This window comes from Sorex araneus, chromosome 5 (genome assembly GCF_027595985.1).
Source record: "Sorex araneus isolate mSorAra2 chromosome 5, mSorAra2.pri, whole genome shotgun sequence".
Classification (NCBI taxonomy): Eukaryota; Metazoa; Chordata; class Mammalia; order Eulipotyphla; family Soricidae; genus Sorex; species Sorex araneus.
In genome coordinates, this window is record NC_073306.1 from 171,848,242 (window position 1) to 171,868,967 (window position 20,726).

At 40.5% G+C, this 20,726-nt stretch overlaps 1 protein-coding gene across 1 annotated transcript in view; it reads right to left on the bottom strand.

Annotated features, from left to right (window-relative positions):
• Window positions 1-20,166, bottom strand: part of TMEM156 (transmembrane protein 156) — a 35,159-nt gene extending 14,993 nt beyond the window's left edge. The window contains exon 1 of the mRNA XM_055139988.1: window positions 20,035-20,166. Coding sequence (XP_054995963.1) covers window positions 20,035-20,122 — 88 coding nt within the window. The 5' untranslated portion in view covers window positions 20,123-20,166. The remainder of the gene's footprint in view (window positions 1-20,034) is intronic.
• Window positions 20,167-20,726: the final 560 nt, after the last annotated feature.

Below are 20,726 nucleotides of genomic sequence, written 5' to 3' on the forward strand. Positions count from 1 at the left end.
GGCCTGGCCAAAGTGCCTAATGCTTAACTATAAGTTAAGAGCTTGATCGTGGACAAATGCTGTCATGATCCAAACAGTGATAACTAGATTTGGACCCTGCTAGGGTGAGGAATGATTAATCTGGCCTGAGTGCTGTGGTCTGAGCCTGTGGCAAGATGTTGCCAGGAGAGCTGCCTTGCAAGCCTCAATGTATCCCTTGCTATGTCCATACAAAAATAGCTAGCATTCATTTGTGAATAAGTTCTTGGACTAAGGAAAAGAAAAAAACCTTAAGAGTCAGGAAGGGCTTTGGAATGCCCTGCCCTCAGGAAGGGCTTTCTTATGTTGATTTTGCTACCTGGCTGGGTGTAGCCTAGAAGGCAAGGTGGGAGAGAGAAGTGGTGGAGAGACTAGAGAAGGCAGCGGCAGTAGATCCAGAGAGAGGCCGCAGCTGGGAGTGTGGGAGATGAGAAAGATGGAAGTTTGAATAAACGGTAACTAATCAGCAACCAGCTTGGTCCTCGTTCTTCCTTCGCCTTTCCTTGACCACCGGCTGTCCCGATCCAGTCCACACACTGCGGTTCCAGGGCACCGAACTCGGGTGGTGAGACAGAGCCGCCGGGAGAGCCCGCGAGTGCACTCGCCCCTCGGCGTTCCCTAGTTTTTTACAGTTCTGTACCAAATTTCCCTCTGTCATTCTCTTATAAAAGATGAGTGATTGGATTTAGGGGGCATGGATAATACAAGATAATCTCACTATCTCAAGATCCATCACTTACTCATATCTGCAAAGCCTTTACAGGTTCCCAGGATTATTACCGAATATCTTTGGATGGCCGTTATTCAGCCAACCTGGACCTCCAAAAGTGAGAATTAACAGTGTGGTATCATTCTACTTTTGTCTGGAGACAAACATCAAATATGAAATGATGATATAGCAGAAAAACCGCAGCTTGTCATCAGCCAAGATACTTGTCAATTGGCTTCATCTCTCTGTGTCTCATTTCTCATCAGCAAAATCAAGATAACTTGAGATCCTGCCAACCCCATGAGGTACAAGTGGCAACAAGTAGTAGGGTACAAATGAAAACATTTTTGAAATTTTTTAATTTAAAAATTTCAGAGTAAGAAGTTAAAAGTTTATTCTTCAGCTTCATCATCAGAACTATTAATTAATTCATTAAAGTGATAAAATCTCACTCTATAAAGAATGGAAATCCCTACTTACAATCAGTCACGATCAACGAAGGAATACATTACCTCCTCTCCAGATTTCTAGACCTACAGTCATTTGGTTTTTTTACTGCATGAGAACACTACTTGGGTATCCCAAAGAGGAATCGAAAGAGCTATGCTTGGAGTATCACGTTTCACTCAAGTGAGAGTGAAATGGTCTCTTCCCAGATAAACCAGGAATCTGGGTATGAGAAGGAATCTGGAGTTCTGACCTCTCTCGAAAATCAAGAATCAGGGACGCTGTCTCGTTTGCCAACGCGTCAAAAATCAGATGGGCCAGACACATAATGAGATTCAGAGACAACCCCTGGACTAGAGCTATTACCGATAGGATTCCACGGGACGTCAAAAGACCACATGGCCGCCCACCTACGAGATGGTCAGATTTCTTCACCAAGACCCTGAATAAAGAGCCTGGCTTGAGGCTCTTCATGTTCCTGGAGCGAGCAGACGCCAGTGGGCTACACTAGCACGTGACAGGGATGAATGGAGACGTTACTGGCACCCGCTCGAGCAAATCGATGAATAACAGGATGACAGTGATACAGTGATACAGTCATTTGGTAGTGGGAATAAAAGAACTGACATGCTCAACTCTGCCTTACATGATTATTACATAGGCATATTATTATTATTATTATTACTCACTGTATCACTGTCATCCCATTGCTCATCAATTTGTTCGAGCGGGCACCAGTAACATCTCTCATTGAGAGACTTATTGTTACTGTTTTTGGCATATCCAATACGCACGGGTAGCTTGCCAGGCTCTGCCGTGCGGGCTCGATACTCTCGGTAGCTTGCCAGGCTCTCTGAGAGGGGCGGAAGAATCGAGACTCGGGTCGACCGCGTGGAAGGCGAAAGCCCAACCGCTGTGCTATCACTCCAGCTATTATTATTATTATTATTATTATTATTATTATTATTATTACATAGGGAAGAACATATGTCTTTTATTTCCAATTAACGTGGAACTCAGTGAAAACATTCATTTTTTGATGATGACTTTTAGTCACAATCCTGATTTAAACTATCTTTAAAAAATCAAACTACAACTGATAGTAAAGCACATTTTAAATGCGTGGGTTTATAATCATGATTCCTTTGTGTTAATTATTATTATGCTTTATTATTTGATAGATCAAAACCTTCTTTGGCAGACCTCTACATTTTTAGTTGCTTCTGTAATAATACACAGGGGATTACATATTTAGATGTTATACCTGAAATCATGAAATGAATCAAAGAAAACACTCATGAAAGCATTCCATAGATACTGGGTTCCATATATATATTTGGACATTCTCTGTCAAGGCAAGGGAAAGAAGCAAAAGGAAAAGTAAGCAGAAAAAATTACTTACACTGGAAAAAAAAACACATCTGCACAGGAAAAGAAACTGTCACTAAAACAAAAAAGGTATCCTACTGAATGGCAGAAAATAGTTCCATACCATATAATCTGACAAAGGCCCAATATCCAAGGTACATTCGGAAATCACAGAATTCAACAATAACAACAAAACCCCCATGCAATCCTGTCAAAAATCTGGGGAGAGAAGCCGGACAATTCAGTGAGAAAGTCTTTCAGTTGTCTTCTTGGCACAAGAAAAATGCTCACTGTCATTACAAGGTGATGTGAATCAAGACAACAATGAGATACTGGCTTGAACCAGTGACAAGAACCTACATCACACAGGCCAGACAAAAGATGCCGCAGAGAGGGCATGGAGAAACAGGACCCTCAGATACCGCAATGGCCAGGTAAATTACTTCCACCTGCTTGGAAAGCAGTAGGGCACTCTCTCAAAATATCCAAAATAAAATGATTCATTGAATGATCCAGCAATTCCACCCAAGGTATCTATCCAATAACACAAAAGAATAACTCAAAAACATGCTTGCAAACCTATATTCATGGCAATCTATTTACAATAGTGAAAATATGGACACAATCCAAGTACCCAACACAGAAGAGTGGATGGAGCAGAGGTGATGTAGGCGTGGAGGAACTAGGATGAGGATTAAGTCACGTGCCTTGCATGCAACTGACCCCAGCCCCAGCACCATCGCCATGACCCAGGGAAATCCCAGCCACAAGGCCCAGACAGCACGACATCCATCAGGATTGGTTGAGATTCTCAGGAAGAGTTCCCCCAACCACCCAGGCTAACCCTTGACCCTGAAAAAGATGTACTCTACATACACAATGGAATATTGCTCAGCTACAAGGAAAAAAATTAATACCTACTCAGAAACTAGCAGTTTTATTTATTTATTTATTTATTTAGCATTTTGGGTCACATCCAGCAGGGCTACTCCTGGCTCTGCACTCAAGAATCACTCCTGGCTGTGTTCAGGGGGACCATATGGGATGCTGTGAAAGGATCCCAGTTCTGTCTCATGTAAGACACAGGCCCTGATGCTGAAGCGATAGTACAGGGGGGTGGGGGGCAGTTGCCTTGCCTGCAGCTGACCCGGGTTCAATCCTCAGCACCCGATATGGTCTCCCGAGAACCGCCAGGAGTAATTCCTGAGTGCAGAGCCAGGAGTATCACTGGGTGTGATACAAAAAGTAAAACCAAAACAAAACAAAACAAAAGACAAAGGCCCTACCCGCTGTACTCTTGCTGTGGTCCCACTATAAGAAACCTTGGCTTTTGTGAGAACATTGAAGGAAAGAAAGAATATGGAAGGAATGCTAAGTGAAACAAGTCCGAAGGAGAAGACAATGATTAGATGTTCTCACTAGCATGTGGGTTAACGAGAAGCGAAGCAGACTAACCAATGGAAACAAACCTTATACTCAGACTGCAGAGCTGTGGTGAGCCAAGGGGAAGGGCAGCCTGTGGGACGGAGGATGCTCTCTCAGGCTGTGGCACTGGGATACTGGCGTCCTGATGATGGTTGTGGTATGGTAACAGATACTTCAAAGAAAAGTGAAATTGTACCCCTAACACAGAGTTTTATTAAGTCATATTTAAAACAAATAATAGGGGTCAGAGAGACAATACAATAGGAAGGGCGTTTGCCTTGCGTGTAGCTGACCTGAGTTCAATCCCTGGCATCCAATAAATATTGTTCCCCCAGCACCCACTAGGAGTAATTCCTGAGTGCAGAGCCAGGAATAAATCTTGAGCATCGCCAGGTGTGACCCAAAAAAGCCAAGTCAATATGTAAATAATAGTTATAAATTATTGATCTATGGTGTATTAAAATCAAACGTGAGACAAATGCTTAAAACTTTTGGAAGGGAATGTAAGAAAGCATTATGATCCTAAAGTAGAATATTGTCTTTTATTTTTAATTATTTTTAAGAATAAGTTACTTTTAAATTTAGTTTATTTATTTATTTAGTTGTTTACGTGAGGAGTACACTCCACCACTGAGCCACACTCCCAGCCAAAAATGTCTTCAATAATACACGAAAAGCACAAGGCAAAAATGAAAAGACATATTTATGGTTTAATTAAGACTGCGAACTCTTGAAAGTGACCCAAAAGGAATTAAGAAGTGGACTCCTAATTAAAACCATCAAATTCCTTTGGGCACAGGCCATTCAGAACACAAAGAAGGTTGCATTTTCCCTCATTTCATCCTTCCACCGAAAGTTTGTACAAGAGAGACAGTGTGTAGCCTTCCCCTGCAAGGGAAATCTTTAGATTTAGGTACCCAGGAGCCAGCATGACAGAACCAGCCCACAATCAAGCTCATTGGTTACCCATGCGTAAGAGCCTGCAGCAAACTTAGTCTAAAACAGGCTTCGCTGTTCTTTCCTACAGAAGGCACTTCTTAGTACCTTGCAGGTTCTCTAGTTCTAGACATGTGAGCCAAAGATGTTTGTGCCATTTCCAACCTGCAATCATGTTGTTAAAAAACATGTTTATTGGGGCTGGAGCAATAGTACAGCGGGTAGGGCATTTGCCTTGCACTCGGCCTAGCCAGGTTCAATTCCCAGCATCCCATATGGTCCCCTGAGCACCGCCAGGGGTGATTCCTGAGTGCATGAGCCAGGAGTGACCCCTGTGCATCGCCGGGTGTGACCCAAAAAGCAAAAAAAAAAAAAAAGAGAGAAACATGTTTATTTTCAGGGATAGAGGAGAATGGTTCGGGCAAATGTCCAGGGTCACCTGACCTGGGTTCAATCCCTGGTACCGCTTGCTCCCCCTAAGTGTCACTGGGTTCAGCCCAGGGGGGCCCTCTGAGCACCCTCCGAGGATCCTGGGGAACCCGAGGAGCCCCTACACTGCAGGGTCCAAGCCACATTGTATTGTTCATCAGTTCCTTGCATCAAACCCTGACCTAGTTGACCAAAAATCAACCAGGGGCCCTGAGCCTCTTGAGTGACACTTGGGAGACACCCCACACCCCCTAAAAACAGCAAGATACCCTACAAGGATATCTTAAATAGGATACAAGATATCCTATTTTAAAAAAACATATATTCACATGATTTCCAGTTGTAAAACCATATTTGAGCTACTATAAAGGGTTTTTTTGGGGGAGGCAAGGGAGAGATGAAATGATGTGCCAATACAATGTTGTAATCACAATATATTATAAGCAAAATTGTCATCAAATAATGACCGTGTGTGTGTGTGTGTGTGTGTGTGTGTGTTTAAAGACTGTCTTCAATTGTAATCATTCCTTGGAAGATGATATAAAGGCACCAGATGATAGAAAGCTAAAATGTAGAACTTTTAATATTGTTAAAACATATAAAAAGCAAGAACTAATTTTTGCTCTCTTTCTACTAGCATTTTTATCTTGTGGAATTTTCAAGTCCTTGATTTTCTATTCTTATGGATGTGACCAGAAGGAAGATAAAAACACTTTCTCTGTCAGTGTTGCAATATTGTCCAATGAGTGATCGACTGGTCTTTCAAGAATTGATAATAGAGTCTTGTGTCTGACAAAGGTCATTTTGTAATTGTTTTTAAACTTAGTTTAAAATAATTCAATTGGAAAAACAACAAATATATCCTGCCCTGTATAATTTTAAGAAATAAATAAATTCCACTCAATCATATTTGTTATGGTGAGTTATCTACTCATCTTCGTGAATGAAGATTTATGGATTTAACTATAGTTAAATATTACTAGGAGTCACACCATTAAAGATGTACTCTCGGGGCTGGAGCGATAGCACAGCAGGAAGGCTGTTTGCCTTGCACACGGCCGACCTGGGTTCGATTCCTAGCATCCCATATGGTCCCCTGAGCACCACCAGGAGTAATTCCTGAGTGCAGAACCAGGAGTAACCCCTGTGCATCGCCGCGTGTGACCCAAAAAAGAAAAAAAAAAAAGATGTACTTTCAAGATAGAACTGCATTCCAAAATTATTCCAGTACTGACACAACCATCTTTCAGAGTAAGTATAAAGAATAGTAAACAGAATTATAAAAATTACAATTTAGGACAAATATTCAACTCTTTTTTTTTCTCTTTGGGTCCCACTCGGCGATGCTCAGGGGTTACTCCTGACGTATGCACTCAGGAATGACTCCTGGCGGTGCTTGGAAGACCATACAGGATGCTGGGAATTGAACCTGGGTCAGCTGCATGCAAGGCAAATGCATTACACTTAGTGCTATCACTCCAGCCCCTCTCTCTCTCTCTCTTTTTTTTTAACAAAAGCATAGGAGCTGGAAAGATAGTACAAAGGGTAGGGCAGCCTGGATTGGATCCCCAGCACCTTGTCTGATCCCCCAGGCCTTGTCAAGAGTGATCCCTAAGCACAAACCCAGGTATAAGCCCTGACATCCCCTCAAAAAAAGTGTGTGCCCCCCCCTCAAAAAAGAAAAGAAAGTATAAAGTAAAACTAGCAATATCAATTATCTTTATTTTTTGTTTTAAATAACACTCTGTGCCTTTTACTCAGATTAAGAGGCAGTGTTTATCAACATCTTGGAAAAGCTATACTTCCCATTCCGACACATTCCTTACTTAGCCATCTATCATGAATTTTCTGTTTATTATTCCCTAGTCTTCCCAAGTGTATACATTCCTAGATCATATTACAACATTTGGCCTATTTTAGAAATGTGGACAACACTATATACAGTTGTCTCTGACCTCTTATTTTTTTAAATTTGCATCATGTTATTGTTAACCCACAATCAGATATTTTTCTGTAAGAACTAGAACTCATGTTTGAGATTCAAGGCATTTGAAGCCTTTAAATAACAATAGAAAAATGAATAGCTTTCTCTTTGTGCTTAATATTGTAGCTAGTTGTGCTATTCTTTTGAATCAGTATACCACAATGCAATTATTCCTTCTTCTGATGGTGAATATTTGAATTGTTCCAATTTTTTGCTTTATGAGTAATGTTGAAATGAACTCTAGCACTCATACATATCTGCTGAGAATATAAAATAGTACACCACTTTGGAAACAAATTTTCATTTTCTCTTATAAGTTAAACATATACTTACCACAGGATCCAATAATTCAACTATTAGGAATTTACACAAGAGTAATAAAATTATATGTTCACACCAGTCCCTTTAATACATTTTCATAAATTTTCATGAAAGTTTTTTTAATATCTAAGACCTGGGGAGAATTAAAATATCCAGCAATGGGACCAGAATAATAGCTCCACGGGCTGCGTGGACACTTTAAATGTAGAAGGTACAGGCTCAGTCCTAGCACTGCATGGCCCCTGTGCAAAACCCAGAGCACAGAGCTAGGAGTGGCCCCTGAGAACCTCCCAGGGTGACCCCAAAACCAAAATAAATAGATTATAAAAGTAAAATGTCCAACAGTTAGTAAATATATAAGCAACTCCTGGCATATCCAAATAGAGTGGAATAGTATTCAACAGAAAGGGAAAAAATTCTGGTATGAGTCACAACATTGCTGAAATTAAAAGGCATTATGCCAGGGGGAAGAAGCCAGGCACAGTGACCACATACTGTGTGTTTCCATACTACGAACCCCTAGAAAATAGAACTATGTTGATAGTGAGAGAAAGGTTCTCGGGCAAGAGGAGAACAAGTGATAATTGGGGGGTGCTGAAAAATTTTAAGTCTTGATGGGGGTGGTAGTTGCATTACAGCTTACATTTGCCAACTCTAACTTAAAATGGAAGCATTTTACTACAGGTAACTTATATCTTAAGACGTTTTTTGAAAATAAAGCTACTAATAATGTATGTAAATATTCATGAATATACCTCCTAGCATACAAAAACAGAAGTTTTTCTAATGGTTAGATAGCAGTTTATATTTTAATCTACAATATATAAAAAAGAGATCTGTTGACAAATATCTTGGTCAACACTTCTCATGTTTTGTCTATATGATGAGAGCGCAATTGTGTTTCATAATGATTAAAATGCATTTTCCTAGCCAAAAGGCACATGAAAAAATGCTCTACATCGCTAATCATCAGGGAGATACAAACCAAAACAACAATGAGGTATCACCTCACATCACAGAGACTGACATACATCAAAAAGGATAAGAAAAACCAGTGCTGATGCGGATGTGGGGAGAAAGGGACTCTCCTACATTGTTGGTGGGAATGACAACTGATCCAATGTTTTTTGGAAAACAATATGGACACTCCTCTAAAATTTAGAAATTGAATTGCTACATCATGTTAGTTCCTTTTTCCCCCCTGAGAAATCACCATAGCATGTGGACCAAACAATAGTTCCACCACCAGTTAATGAGGGTTCCTTTTCACCACATCCCAGCAGCACTTCATTGTTTCTGGTCTTTTTATGTTCTTAGACCATATCCAACAAGATGGCATGTCGGATTTCAGAAGGGAGAACGTTTGGAACGACATATCCATCCTTCAGAATTTGGTATGTGAGCAGGGGGACATGGCTGTCAAAGAGATCCGAGTAGAAGTCGTGAATAATCCTCTCCATTGCCTTTCTGGAAGACGTGATAGATCCATCGGGATGTCAGAGGGCAGTCATCTTGGTCTTGTAGTTGGCTAAGGACAGGCGAGCGTTGCGAATACTTCTATTCTAGGCCATGTGTCCCAAGGCACCAAAAATCAGATGGGCTGGTCATGTAATGTGATTCACAGACGACCACTGAGCTAGAGTTGTTACCAACTGGATTCCATGGGACGTCAGAAGACCTTGTGGCCGCCCACCAACTAGATGGTCAGATTTCTTCGTCAAATCCCTGAATGAACGATTTGAGGCTCTTCCTATTCCTGGAGTAAGCAGATATCATTGGGCTGCACTAGCACGCAACAGAACAAATGGAGATGTTACTGGCGCCCGCTCGAGCAAATCAAAGATCAACGGGACTACAAGTGATACAAGTGATACAAGACCATACCCAGTGATGCTTAGGGGTACTCCTGGCTCTGCACCCAGAAACTGCTCCTGGCAGGGCTCAGAAGATCTTTACAAAGCAATGGCCCTAGTTGCTGTACTCTCTCCAGCTCCAATTTTTGGCCTTCGTGATGTAGGTTGTGCTCACTGGTGTAAGGTGGTAGCTCACTGTGATTTTGATTTGCATTTCACTGATAATCACTCGTGCTGAATACATTTTTATATGTTGGCCACCTGTATGTATTCTTTCATTTGTTTGGAGGGGCCCGCAAGTAGCAGTGCTCAGTGAACCATACAGTGCTGATTGAACTCTAGCCTTTTGTTCGTTTTGTTTTTGTTTGGGGGCCATACCAAGTAATGCTCAGGTTTTACTCCCAGTGGTGCTTAAGGGACCACATAGAGTGCCAGGAATCAAACCAGGTTGGGCACATGCAAGGAAAATCCCCTATCCACTGAGATATTTCTCCAACCCCGGGCCTCTCTTTCATATTTTCTATTTCTTTGGCTTTCTGTACTGTGTCATAGGCATTTCTTTAGATCTAAATTCAGTTGTTTCTAATCTGTCTATTCCATTCTCTATGTTTCCACTTCAAGTTTTTTAAATCTTCATAGTTTCTAGTTTTGGGGGTTTTTTTGGGGGGGTCACACCCAGCGATGCTCAGGGGTTGCTCCTGGCTATGCACTCAGGAATCACTCCTGGCAGTGCTCAGGGGACCATATGGGATGCTGAGAATCGAACCCAGATCGGCCGCTTGCAAGGCAAACCCCCTACGCACTGTGCTATCACTCCAGCCCTCAAATTGATTTTTTTTACAAAACTGTTTTTAATAGTCATATTCCTTACTTATGCCATCTTTATTTACTGAAGCAGATTTCTTAGTTTATGTCTTATAATTCTAATACTTGTAAAGATTCATCAGGGAGATCGTACATTTTTGAGTTCCATTTTTTCCTGATCTTAACTGTAACGTACTCCTTGGGGTCAGTTTCACCGACATCATCTAATGTGGCCACACATCTTGGTACTGTCATTGTCACTGTCACTATCATTCTGTTGTTCATCGATTTGCTCAAGTGGGCACCAGTAACGTCTCTCATTGAGAGACTTATTGTTACTGTTTTTGGCAATATCAAATACGCCACGGGTAGCTTGCCAGGCTCTGCCTGCGGGTTAGATACTCTCGGTAACTTGCCGGGCTCTCCAAGAGGGGCGGAGGAATCGAACCCGGATCAGCCACGTGCAAGGCAAATGCCCTACCTGCTGCGCTATCGCTCCAGCCCAGCTTGGTACTCCCTGAAGTAACTCCGTTATTTTTAAATTCTGCTCGGCGTAGTCCAGGGCCGTGCGCTGCCTCTTGTTCAGCACCTGGGCGGAGGCTCCGTGCAGCAGGAGCAGCTCCACCACCAAGACCCGCTTCTCCAGCACCGCCGCGTGCAGCACCGTGTGGCCCTTGTCGCTGGTGACATTGATGGAAGCCCCGTGCTGCAGCAACAGTGCAGCCACTTCGTGGTGGCCACCGGAGCAGGCGTAACCAAGCTCACTGAAGTTCCGCGAGAGTTCAAGATGCCGCTCTGTCTAACGTTTATCAACTTAAAGAAGGCCTTCGATTCTGTTGAGACTGAGGCGGTCATCGAAGCCCTGGCCAAACAGGGCGTTCAAACTCAGTATATCAAAATGCTCTGTGAGCTGTATTGTGGATTCACCACCAGGATCTCACCATTCTACAAGGAAGTGATCATTGATGTAAAGAGAGGGGTGCAGCAGGGTGATACCATTTCACCGAAACTCTTCAGTGCTGCCCTTGAGAACATCATGCGACGACTGGAATGGGAAGGAATGGAAGTGAAGATAGACAGTCGGCAACTACACCACCTCCGCTTTGCTGATGACATCGTTCTCATAACACCAAACATTAGCCAAGCGGCACAAATGCTGGCTGACTTCGAGTGTGGAAAGGTCGGACTACAGCTGAATCTGTAATCACCAAAACAATGTTCATGAAATATGAACCTGACTAGTTCATTTGCTCACAGCAGAACGAACATCTCCAAATGCAGCAGCTATATGTACCTCGGTTGAGAACTCAACATGAGGAACGACTTGGCACCAGAACTGCACAGGAGGGAGAGAGCAGCATGGAATGCCTTCAAGAGCGTCAAAGTGGTTAAGAGGACAAAGAAACTCTGGCTCCAGGCACATCTTTTTGACTCCACCATTCTTCCTGCACTAACATACACCTCAGAGACCTGGGCCCTTCGAAAACAGGATGAGAACACTATTTGGCTATCCCAAAGAGGAATCGAAAGAGCAATGCTTGGAATATCACGTTTCACTCAAGTGAGAGAAGGAATCCGGAGTTCTGACCTCCATCAACAATCAAGAATCAGAGACACTGTCTCATTTGCCAAGGCATCAAAAATCAGATAGGCCAGATATGTAATTCGTTTCAGAGACAACCACTGGACTAGAGTTGTTACCAACTGGATTCCATGCGACGTCAAAAGACTGCGTGGCCGCCCACCTACGAGATGGTCAGAATTCTTCATCAAAACCCTGAATGAGTGGTTTGAGGCTCTTCCTGTTCCTGGAACGAGCAGATACCATTGGGTTACACTAGCACGCGACAGGGACGAATGGAGACATTACTGGCACCCACTCGAGCAAATCAAAGATCAACGGGATGACAAGTGACAAGTGAAGTGACAAGAATCCTAATACTGGATTATTTAAAGATCTGATTAACTATCTAGGGAACTTTGGGGGAAAGCACAGAATGTTTCAAAAAATAATAGTATTTCAAGTGTAAATATTCATTGTCAGAACCCTATTTCAATGAGGACCAGGGTTAGAAGGTTGATCCAGAAACTACAGGACCCATATTTAGCACTCTCCCATTGTTTCCTTTCTCTGCAGACACTGAAAGTCACATGTGGTTCATGTGAGGTGCTACCGCTGGTGAGGGGTTCAAGAAGAAAAGCCATGAGTGCACCTGCTCTCAGCAGGAAAGCACTTTTATGCTCCTTTCTTCTGTTGTTACTTTCCTAATACATCCTGGCCATCTCTTACCTACTTGATTGTCTTTCTTGAGGTTATAAAAAAAACACATTATTGTTTCTGTATTTGAGTATAAACTACAGAAGACAAGACTTTTTTACCATTAGGAATACAGTACGGCCATTTTGGAGAAGCATATGGTGGTTTCTTATAAAATCAACTCTATTTAGACATTCTAAAACCAGTTACTCACTAGAAATAAAAAAAAATAGTCACGCGAAGACATGTACAAGAATGTTCTTTGCAGCTTTTTTATAACTGCTGAAAACTGGAAACAACCCAATGAGTAAATGGGCCAAGGAAACCTATTTGTACATTTGGACTACTTGGCACTAAAAAGAAAGGAACAGTGAGTGCAATCAGTCACATGAACGAAACTCAAGAGACGTTAAACGGAGCTCAAGAAGGCACATCAGGGGCTGGAGCGATAGCACAGCGGGTAGGGTGTTTGCCTTGCATGCGGCCGACCCGGGTTCAAATCCCAGCATCCCATATGGTCCCCTGAGCACCGCCAGGAGTAATTCCTGAGTGCAGAGCCAGAAGTAACCCCTGTGCATCGCCGGGTGTGACCCAAAACGAAAAAAAATTGGGGGTGGCTCTTCCTGGTGCTGTGCTCAGGAAGGGCCAATAGGGATTCTGGGGGACTGAATTTGATGCTAGAGATTCAAATCAAAGTCAGTTCCATGCAAAATAAGTGCTTTACCTCCTGGTACTCTCTCCAGTCCTACCAGCAGCATTTAATTTTTGTATTGAGTCACCATGAAATTACAAAATTGCCCATGATTAGATTTCAGGCAGGCTATGTTTCAACACCCATCCCTTCAGCAGTGTGCACCTATCTTCACCCATGCTCTCCCATCACCCCGTATGTAACCCACCCGAAAAGGCTCCACCCAAAGCATTTTGTGTCTGCATGTATCACAAAAAAAAATGAATGTAAAAATACTGTGTGCAGTAACTGTCTTCTTAAAAATGCAGAGATTCAAAATGCAGCAAGACAGAAAATCTTACAACAATGTAAATGTACACTTTTCATTGTAGTCTTATAGCTGAAGATTTCAGAATACTGTCTCTAGAGGCGAAACGCTTGATCATGAATGGCTTGAAAGATTTGGAGAGTTAAAATGAGTTATTAGATGTAAAGTAGTTGGCAGAGTGCCTGATACATGTATAACTGTTTAGTAAATTAACATTTTATTATATAGAGATAAAACTAAAAAGTTTATTGGGTATTGCTTATGAGATGGAAAATAAGTCAGTAAAAAAAAATTAAATGCCCATTTTGAAAAACAAAACCTTCCACCAGATTCTTTGCAGTCATTCCTGATTCCACAGTTCTTCCTACTTTTGACTAAAGAAATATGTGCACAGTCTCATGGACTTCAGGATTTGTCCTACACTTGGGGAGTATTTGAAATACTTTTATTGGGACTGGAGCAATAGCACAGAGGGTAGGGTGTTTGCCTTGCACATGGCCAACCCGGGTTCGATTCCCAGCATCCCATAGGGTCCCCTGAGCACCACCATGAGTAATTCCTAAGTGCAGAGCCAGGACTAACCTCTGTACATTGCCGGGTGTGACCCAAAAAGCAAAATATAAATAAATAAATAAATAAATAAATAAATAAATATAGCTTTATCGGGGCTGGAGTGATAGTACAGTGGGTAAGGCATTTGCCTTGCACGTGGCCAACCCGGGTTTGGTTCCCAGCATCCCATATGGTCCCTCGAGCACCACCAGCAGTAATTCCTGAGTGCAAAGCCAGGAGTAATCCCCGTGCAAAACCAGGTGTGACCCAAAAAGCGAAAAAAATAATTATTTAAATTTTTAAAAATACCTTTATCGTCTGTTTTCTTCCATTTCTCTGCTCATCATACTCCCATTTCCACCAGAAAGTGTGAAAGGCAAGGGAGAAATGAGAGCTTGTGAGCTTTGTTTCTCAGTTGACTCTTAAAAGTAAGCAAGGAAGCCAGAACAGCTAGATAAAATTAGGTTTGAGGTGTTTCCATCTGTACTATTCCTGTCTTACACTGCCGCAAATCATCAGGGGCACACTTGTTTAAAATTTTTTAAATTATCACAATTTAGGTAGCAAGTTTATATGCCACTGTTACTGTTCATAATGAAGGTGCACAGTTACCCCACCTTGCATCCAAAGTGCCCTGTACTCTACATCAAGTAAATATGTACCTAAATAAGTGTCCTTGTGTTACTTCTAGTCTGTCTCTTCCTTCTCTCGCCCCCCACTCCCCGCCCCTTATCTTTCCACGGCTTAATAATTTGTTTTAGGAATACACTTGTTTAACTCACTACAATTTCTGGGCTCAAGGATTTCTGAGATATGAAGATGAGTATCTTGTACTTCTACTGTGATCAATTACAATTGTTTCTCTTAGTGCTTTGCCCACAGGTAAGGAAATGATCATTTGAACATTTGACACTTGCAATTTCTCTTTGCAAATGAAAATGGAAGGAGGATCTTCCCCAGGCAGGCCTGGAGCAGCTTCTACCTTGTCACCCCATCCTTTTTCACTTCACTGTTTCAGTAATCACAGGACAGCAGTTAATTACTTGCCTGGGAATTCTCCTCCTGAATGAAAACTCCTTGAACGAGAAAATTGCCTTCTACTTTTGCATACAAGTTCCCTAGTACCAGGAGACACTTCATACGAAAAAATAATATGTAAGGGAAAGATCATTAAGACCAAAGTGCACTAACCAGCTCTCTCTTTCTTACACTCACGTTTGAGAAAAGATTAAAGAAGTGCCTTGTTGTGGGGTGACCCTGTTCCCTTTATTCTGCACAAGCTTCAGAAACAAAATTGATCCAGTCTCTTTTCTCTTTCTTTACCTACTTGGAATGGATCTACACAAACCAATGATTCTGTCAAACCAAAAGTAACAGTGCATCAAGCCTAGGACAATAACTATTTCATCTTACTACAAACTCCTTACTGCAACCTACCTTTCAAAAAAACTGAAAATTAGGGCAGATTGTTGCCACAGCTGACTCAATACAAACTCATTTCAAGTCCCAGCACTGCTGAAGGAGTTTGTCTTCCTTGGTAAAGTCAGGATAAATAGTTTATGCTGTGTGATTATGATAATAAAATATTCCAAGTAATGATTATTCAGGGACTCTAATACATTCTTGATGAGAAAAAATGATCAAACACAGCACTCTATTTTAAACTCGGGCCTTCAGAGGTTTGATTATTTTGAAATCAAATCTATTAAATCTCGTGAATACATTATTCCTCACTAAGTTTCCCTTTGAATGAACCTGACATCTTAAAGACAAGGTATTAGTGAATCATTTAAAAATGAAAATAATTTTGTAGATTTATTGTAGACATTAAAGGGAATAGAACACAAGTTAAAGGAAAAACAGACACTAGGAAAATAATAGGTAGTGTTCAGACTACACCAGAAAATCCTCACAGTTAATTTTAGTACTTTTTTTTTTTTTTTTTTTTTTTTTTTTGCTTTTTGGGTCACACCTGGCTCTACACAGGGATTACTCCTGGCTCTGCACTCAGGAATTATCCCTGGCGGTGCTCAGGGGACCATATGGGATGCTGGGAATTGAACCCTGGTCGGCCGCATGCAAGGCAAACGCCCTGTCTGCTGTGCTATCGCTCCAGCCCCAGCACTTTTATTTTTGTTCTAATTTTGAGCCACACCCAGAGGTGTTCAGGATTTACTCTTTAACTCTGTGTTCAGGGATAATTCAGGAGACCTTAACAGGAAGCCAGGAATTAAACCCAGGTGGGTCACATGCAAGGCAAATGCCCCACCCCCTGTCCCCTAATATTAACACTTTTAGAAAATTAGGGGCTCTGGCCCCTAATTTTAACACTTTTAGAGAACTCTCAGTTCCTCATCTAAATAGTTTTGCCCAAGTTGGGGAACTATGAGACAATGGTGGAAGATTCTGGAAATACTGGAGGAGTAATTGTGATAGCTGCTCTACAACCATAAAACAGCAATGTCAATATTAGTATAAATTAGGATACCTCAATAATTAACTTTCAAAAATCTATACCAATCCAAAACTTTCAAAAATGAAACAAAAGCAGCTGGTTATAAAAATAAATAGCACTGTAGCACTGTCGTCCCATTGTTCATCGATTTGCTCGAGCGGGTACCTATAACATCTCCATTGTGAGACTTGTTGGTACTGTTTTTGGCATATAGAATATGCCATGGGTAGCTTGCCAGGCCGTGAGGGCAGGATATTCTCAGTCACTTGTCGGGCTCTCCGAGAGGGACGGGGGAATCAAACCTGGGTCGGCCGCGTGCAAGGCAAACACCCTACCCACTGTGCTATCGCTCCATGTTATGAAATAAATCAGTGAAGTGAACTAATTTTATACACAACTCTTGTTATGGGGGGAAAATTACCAAAACATAACCAAACAAGAATGTACCCTAATTTTAATCAGGATGGGACTATCTGGATGAGACTCTTGGAACCTATTCCTGATCACCCATAAGATGTTCTAAAACAGAAAACACTGCTATTCCACCTTTGCAGGTGTAAAATATTTTTGCTAAATCATTTACTTTTTATTTACAGCGTCCCAAGCAAAATTTCTTCCACAACAAAATGAGTTGAGGAGAGATGATGGTTTTCAAACATTTCTGTTGGTGACCCAGAGAGGGTTCAAGTTCCCAGATAAATCCATCCCACAAAAGAGAATTTGAGTAAATAGCTGTGACGCTCTAGAACCAACAACGGAGAAGTGGCTAGTTAAATTGGGAGGCACAGTATTATGTATTTTCACTCAGTAAACTCAAGAATTAAAAATAAGTGCTGTTTTTACAAGAACTAGCACTTAAGCACTACCATGAGTAGATCAAAAGGAGATTAAAAAAATGCTATCCTCAGAAGTCTATATTCCATGAATTGATTCGAATTACTTCTGATATTCTGATGTTAGAGAAACAGCCGTGTTCTCTCAGGTAATGCTACCATTTGGTGGTCTGGTGCTAGAAACTGACCGTGGACATAATCTTTTTCATCATCAGGACCGCTCCAGCCCTCTTGATAAATATTTCTTTTTTTTTTTTTTTTTTTTGCTTTTTGGGTCACACCCGGCGATGCACAGGGGTTACTCCTGGCTCTGTACTCAGGAATTACTCCTGGTGGTGCTTAGGGGGCTATATGGGATAATGGGATTCGAACCCGGTCAGCTGTGTGCAAGGCAAACGCCCTACCCACTGTGCTATCACTCCAGCCCCCTATTTCTTTCTTACGAAAACTAAAAGAAATATTTTCTGAGGCTAGAGCAAAGCACAGTGAGTAGGGCGTTTGCCTTGCACGTGGTGATCTGGGTTCAATTCCCATTATCCCATATAGCCCCCTGAGCACCACCAGGGGTAATTCCTGAGTGCAGAGCCAGGAGTAACCCCTGTGCATCGCCAGGTGTGACCCAAAAAAAGCAAAAAATAAAAAATTTTCTATATACACAAATAAGTGTGTGTATGTAAATGTGACAGATGAGTGTACACAGAACAGACATAGAAACAAATTATTAAATATGATGCTATAATACATATGAAGAATATGCATTAAATTTTAAATAAAGTAACCCTCATCTAATAGAAAAAGAAAAGGAGTAGTTACTCTATTGATCTTTGGGTCCCATACCTTGTTAAATCATTTATTTATACTAGGTTATTTTCTACATTATGTTAGCCTTAAAGTACAGAATTATTTATGAGTAGTTATGATTTAAATTCTACCTTGATGCCCTTTTTTCTTTTTCTGAAATTATTGCACTGAATTGTTTTTATGATACTAGCTGATTTTTTTCACAATTGCTTTATGTCAAATTGAAGAGGATTAGTTGTTTCTTAATTGCTAACTTTATATCCTAAGTTTATGTTGATTTTGTTGAAGCCTCTTTTTGAGAATAATGTGAACATAAAATTATTCTATCAGTGATGATCTTTGTGGATAGATAGTTTACATTGATCAGTTTAGGTTAAGCCAAGGACTCACTTTGTCTTGACTGACATACAGATGGGTTTAACACGTTCACTGTATCACTGTTGTCCCATTGTTCATCGATTTGCTCGAGCAGGCGCCAGTAATGTCTCCCTGTCCCTGTAGCGTTTAGTGTCGGAATGAGGCCCATTATTATTACTGTTTTTGGCATATCAAATACACCACAGGTAGCTTGCCAGGCTCTGCCGGTCAAGATTCTTTATCGCTCTCTTCTGGGAGCTTTGCTTTATAGTCTCTGGATCTCTGGTTTTACATGTTAGTTAGTTCAAAGTTACAGGATATAATTTCCTTTCCTAGAACTGTCTTTGCAACTTCTAAACTTATTACTTTATTTTTATAGTGGTATCAAAAAGAGCTAAAATATAAACAATAAAATAACAAAGAATATAATGCTTAATCTAAACAACATAATGCCAGAAACCCAAGAGTAAATGAAGAGTTTCAATCACTTACAAAATCACAGCCTTAGTGTTTTTTCAGCAACAGTATTTTTTTTAGTAACAGTATTTTTATCTGAGGATTTAGCATCAAGCATATACAACATTAAATAATCAGTGCAGACCCGCAAAAAAAAAAAAGAATAATCAGTGCAATATGTCATCAAATATAATTAGCAAAACATTTTAATCTGGCCACTTAGCTTTGTGTATATGCAACAATAATCACAGCAGCAAGTCTTCAAATGTAAACTTTTCTTTGGTTTTCATCACATCTATATGATAACTTTTTTATGAGAAAATACAGTACTTGCTTTTTCTTTTTCTTTTTTCTTATTAAATGCTAGGGAGCACAACTGTCATCCAATCATCTTAACATATTTTCAATATTTTGCTGACATAAAAATTGTTTTTAATTTGTGCTGTTTGTCTGCCATAAGTCTCAGCAATAATGTTACAATTCCCTAAAAATGCAGTTAATTTTGTTTTTATTTTTATCTCATTACAAATACATGCACACATGACTACTAAAATTTGCATTTTGCATTTAATTAAACCCTTAAACTCTTCTGTTTTTCAAAAAGTGACAGTGAATTATTTACATAAAAATTGTTATGGAGAAGACACCAACTTTTTAATTCAATAAAAATTTCTTTCTTTATTAATTAACTCCAGATATAAAAGCACACTTCAACCTTTCTGAAGGAAACTCTTTTCAAAAGGCACAAAGCACACCATGAGATTATTATAACCCCAGGGTCTGAAATTGAAACTGTAAAGTCTAAATATTTCTTCTTAGCTTCTTATTTTAATTTTCCGTTTGCTACAATAATTAAGCACAATGAGCAAGGTTACTACGCTAGGTGATAGTCAATTAAATTTGTGATCTCATTTTATTAACTTTCTAGACTTAGAACTTGCATATCAGCAGAGAAGAGCTCTGTAGCTGTTAAGTAACATACTGTTTTATAGATTAGAAAGCCAAAAGATAGATCATAATTATGGACTCACCTTTGGATGTCTTGAAATATTCTGGTAACATTAAAATCAATGTAATCCCTGCTGCCAAAAGCAATTTCAGGAGGACTATTTTGGTCATGGTAACTCACATGCCCCATGGGTTCCCATTAAACACATTTCTTCCTAGGGTAGTCTCATCTCCTCCACGGCTCTAAATTTATGCAACGTATTTCTAACTTCCTTTGGTGTAAAACTTAAAAAAAAAAAAAAGAAGAAGAAGAAGAAAGAAAAAGAAAAACCACCCTGAACTGAGACCTCTTCGCTTTGAGTCACCTTCCGTTGAGAGGCATACTTATTTATGAACACTTTCAAACTCTCTCCTAAACAAGGAAGAAAAAAAAAAGTGGGTTCTAGAAAGGGGTCTGTCCTGTCCTCATCTAAATTTGAAACTGTTTCTCCATGTTTACTAATCTGGGTAAAAAAATAGAAACTCACAAAATGCTCAAAATAGAATTATAATGAATCCCCAAGTCAAATGGTGAAGGGTGTATGCACATCATCCATTCATCCACTTAGGACATGATCTCTGACATATGGGCGTTCAGAACTCAGAATGTCTCGAAGGCAGCCAACTGTGCAACATATTAAGGAGAGACAAAACACATAGACATAAATTTGGCTCTACAACTTATCATCATGATGCCTGTAAGCACTGCGGTTATTGTTATAGAATCCACATGCTC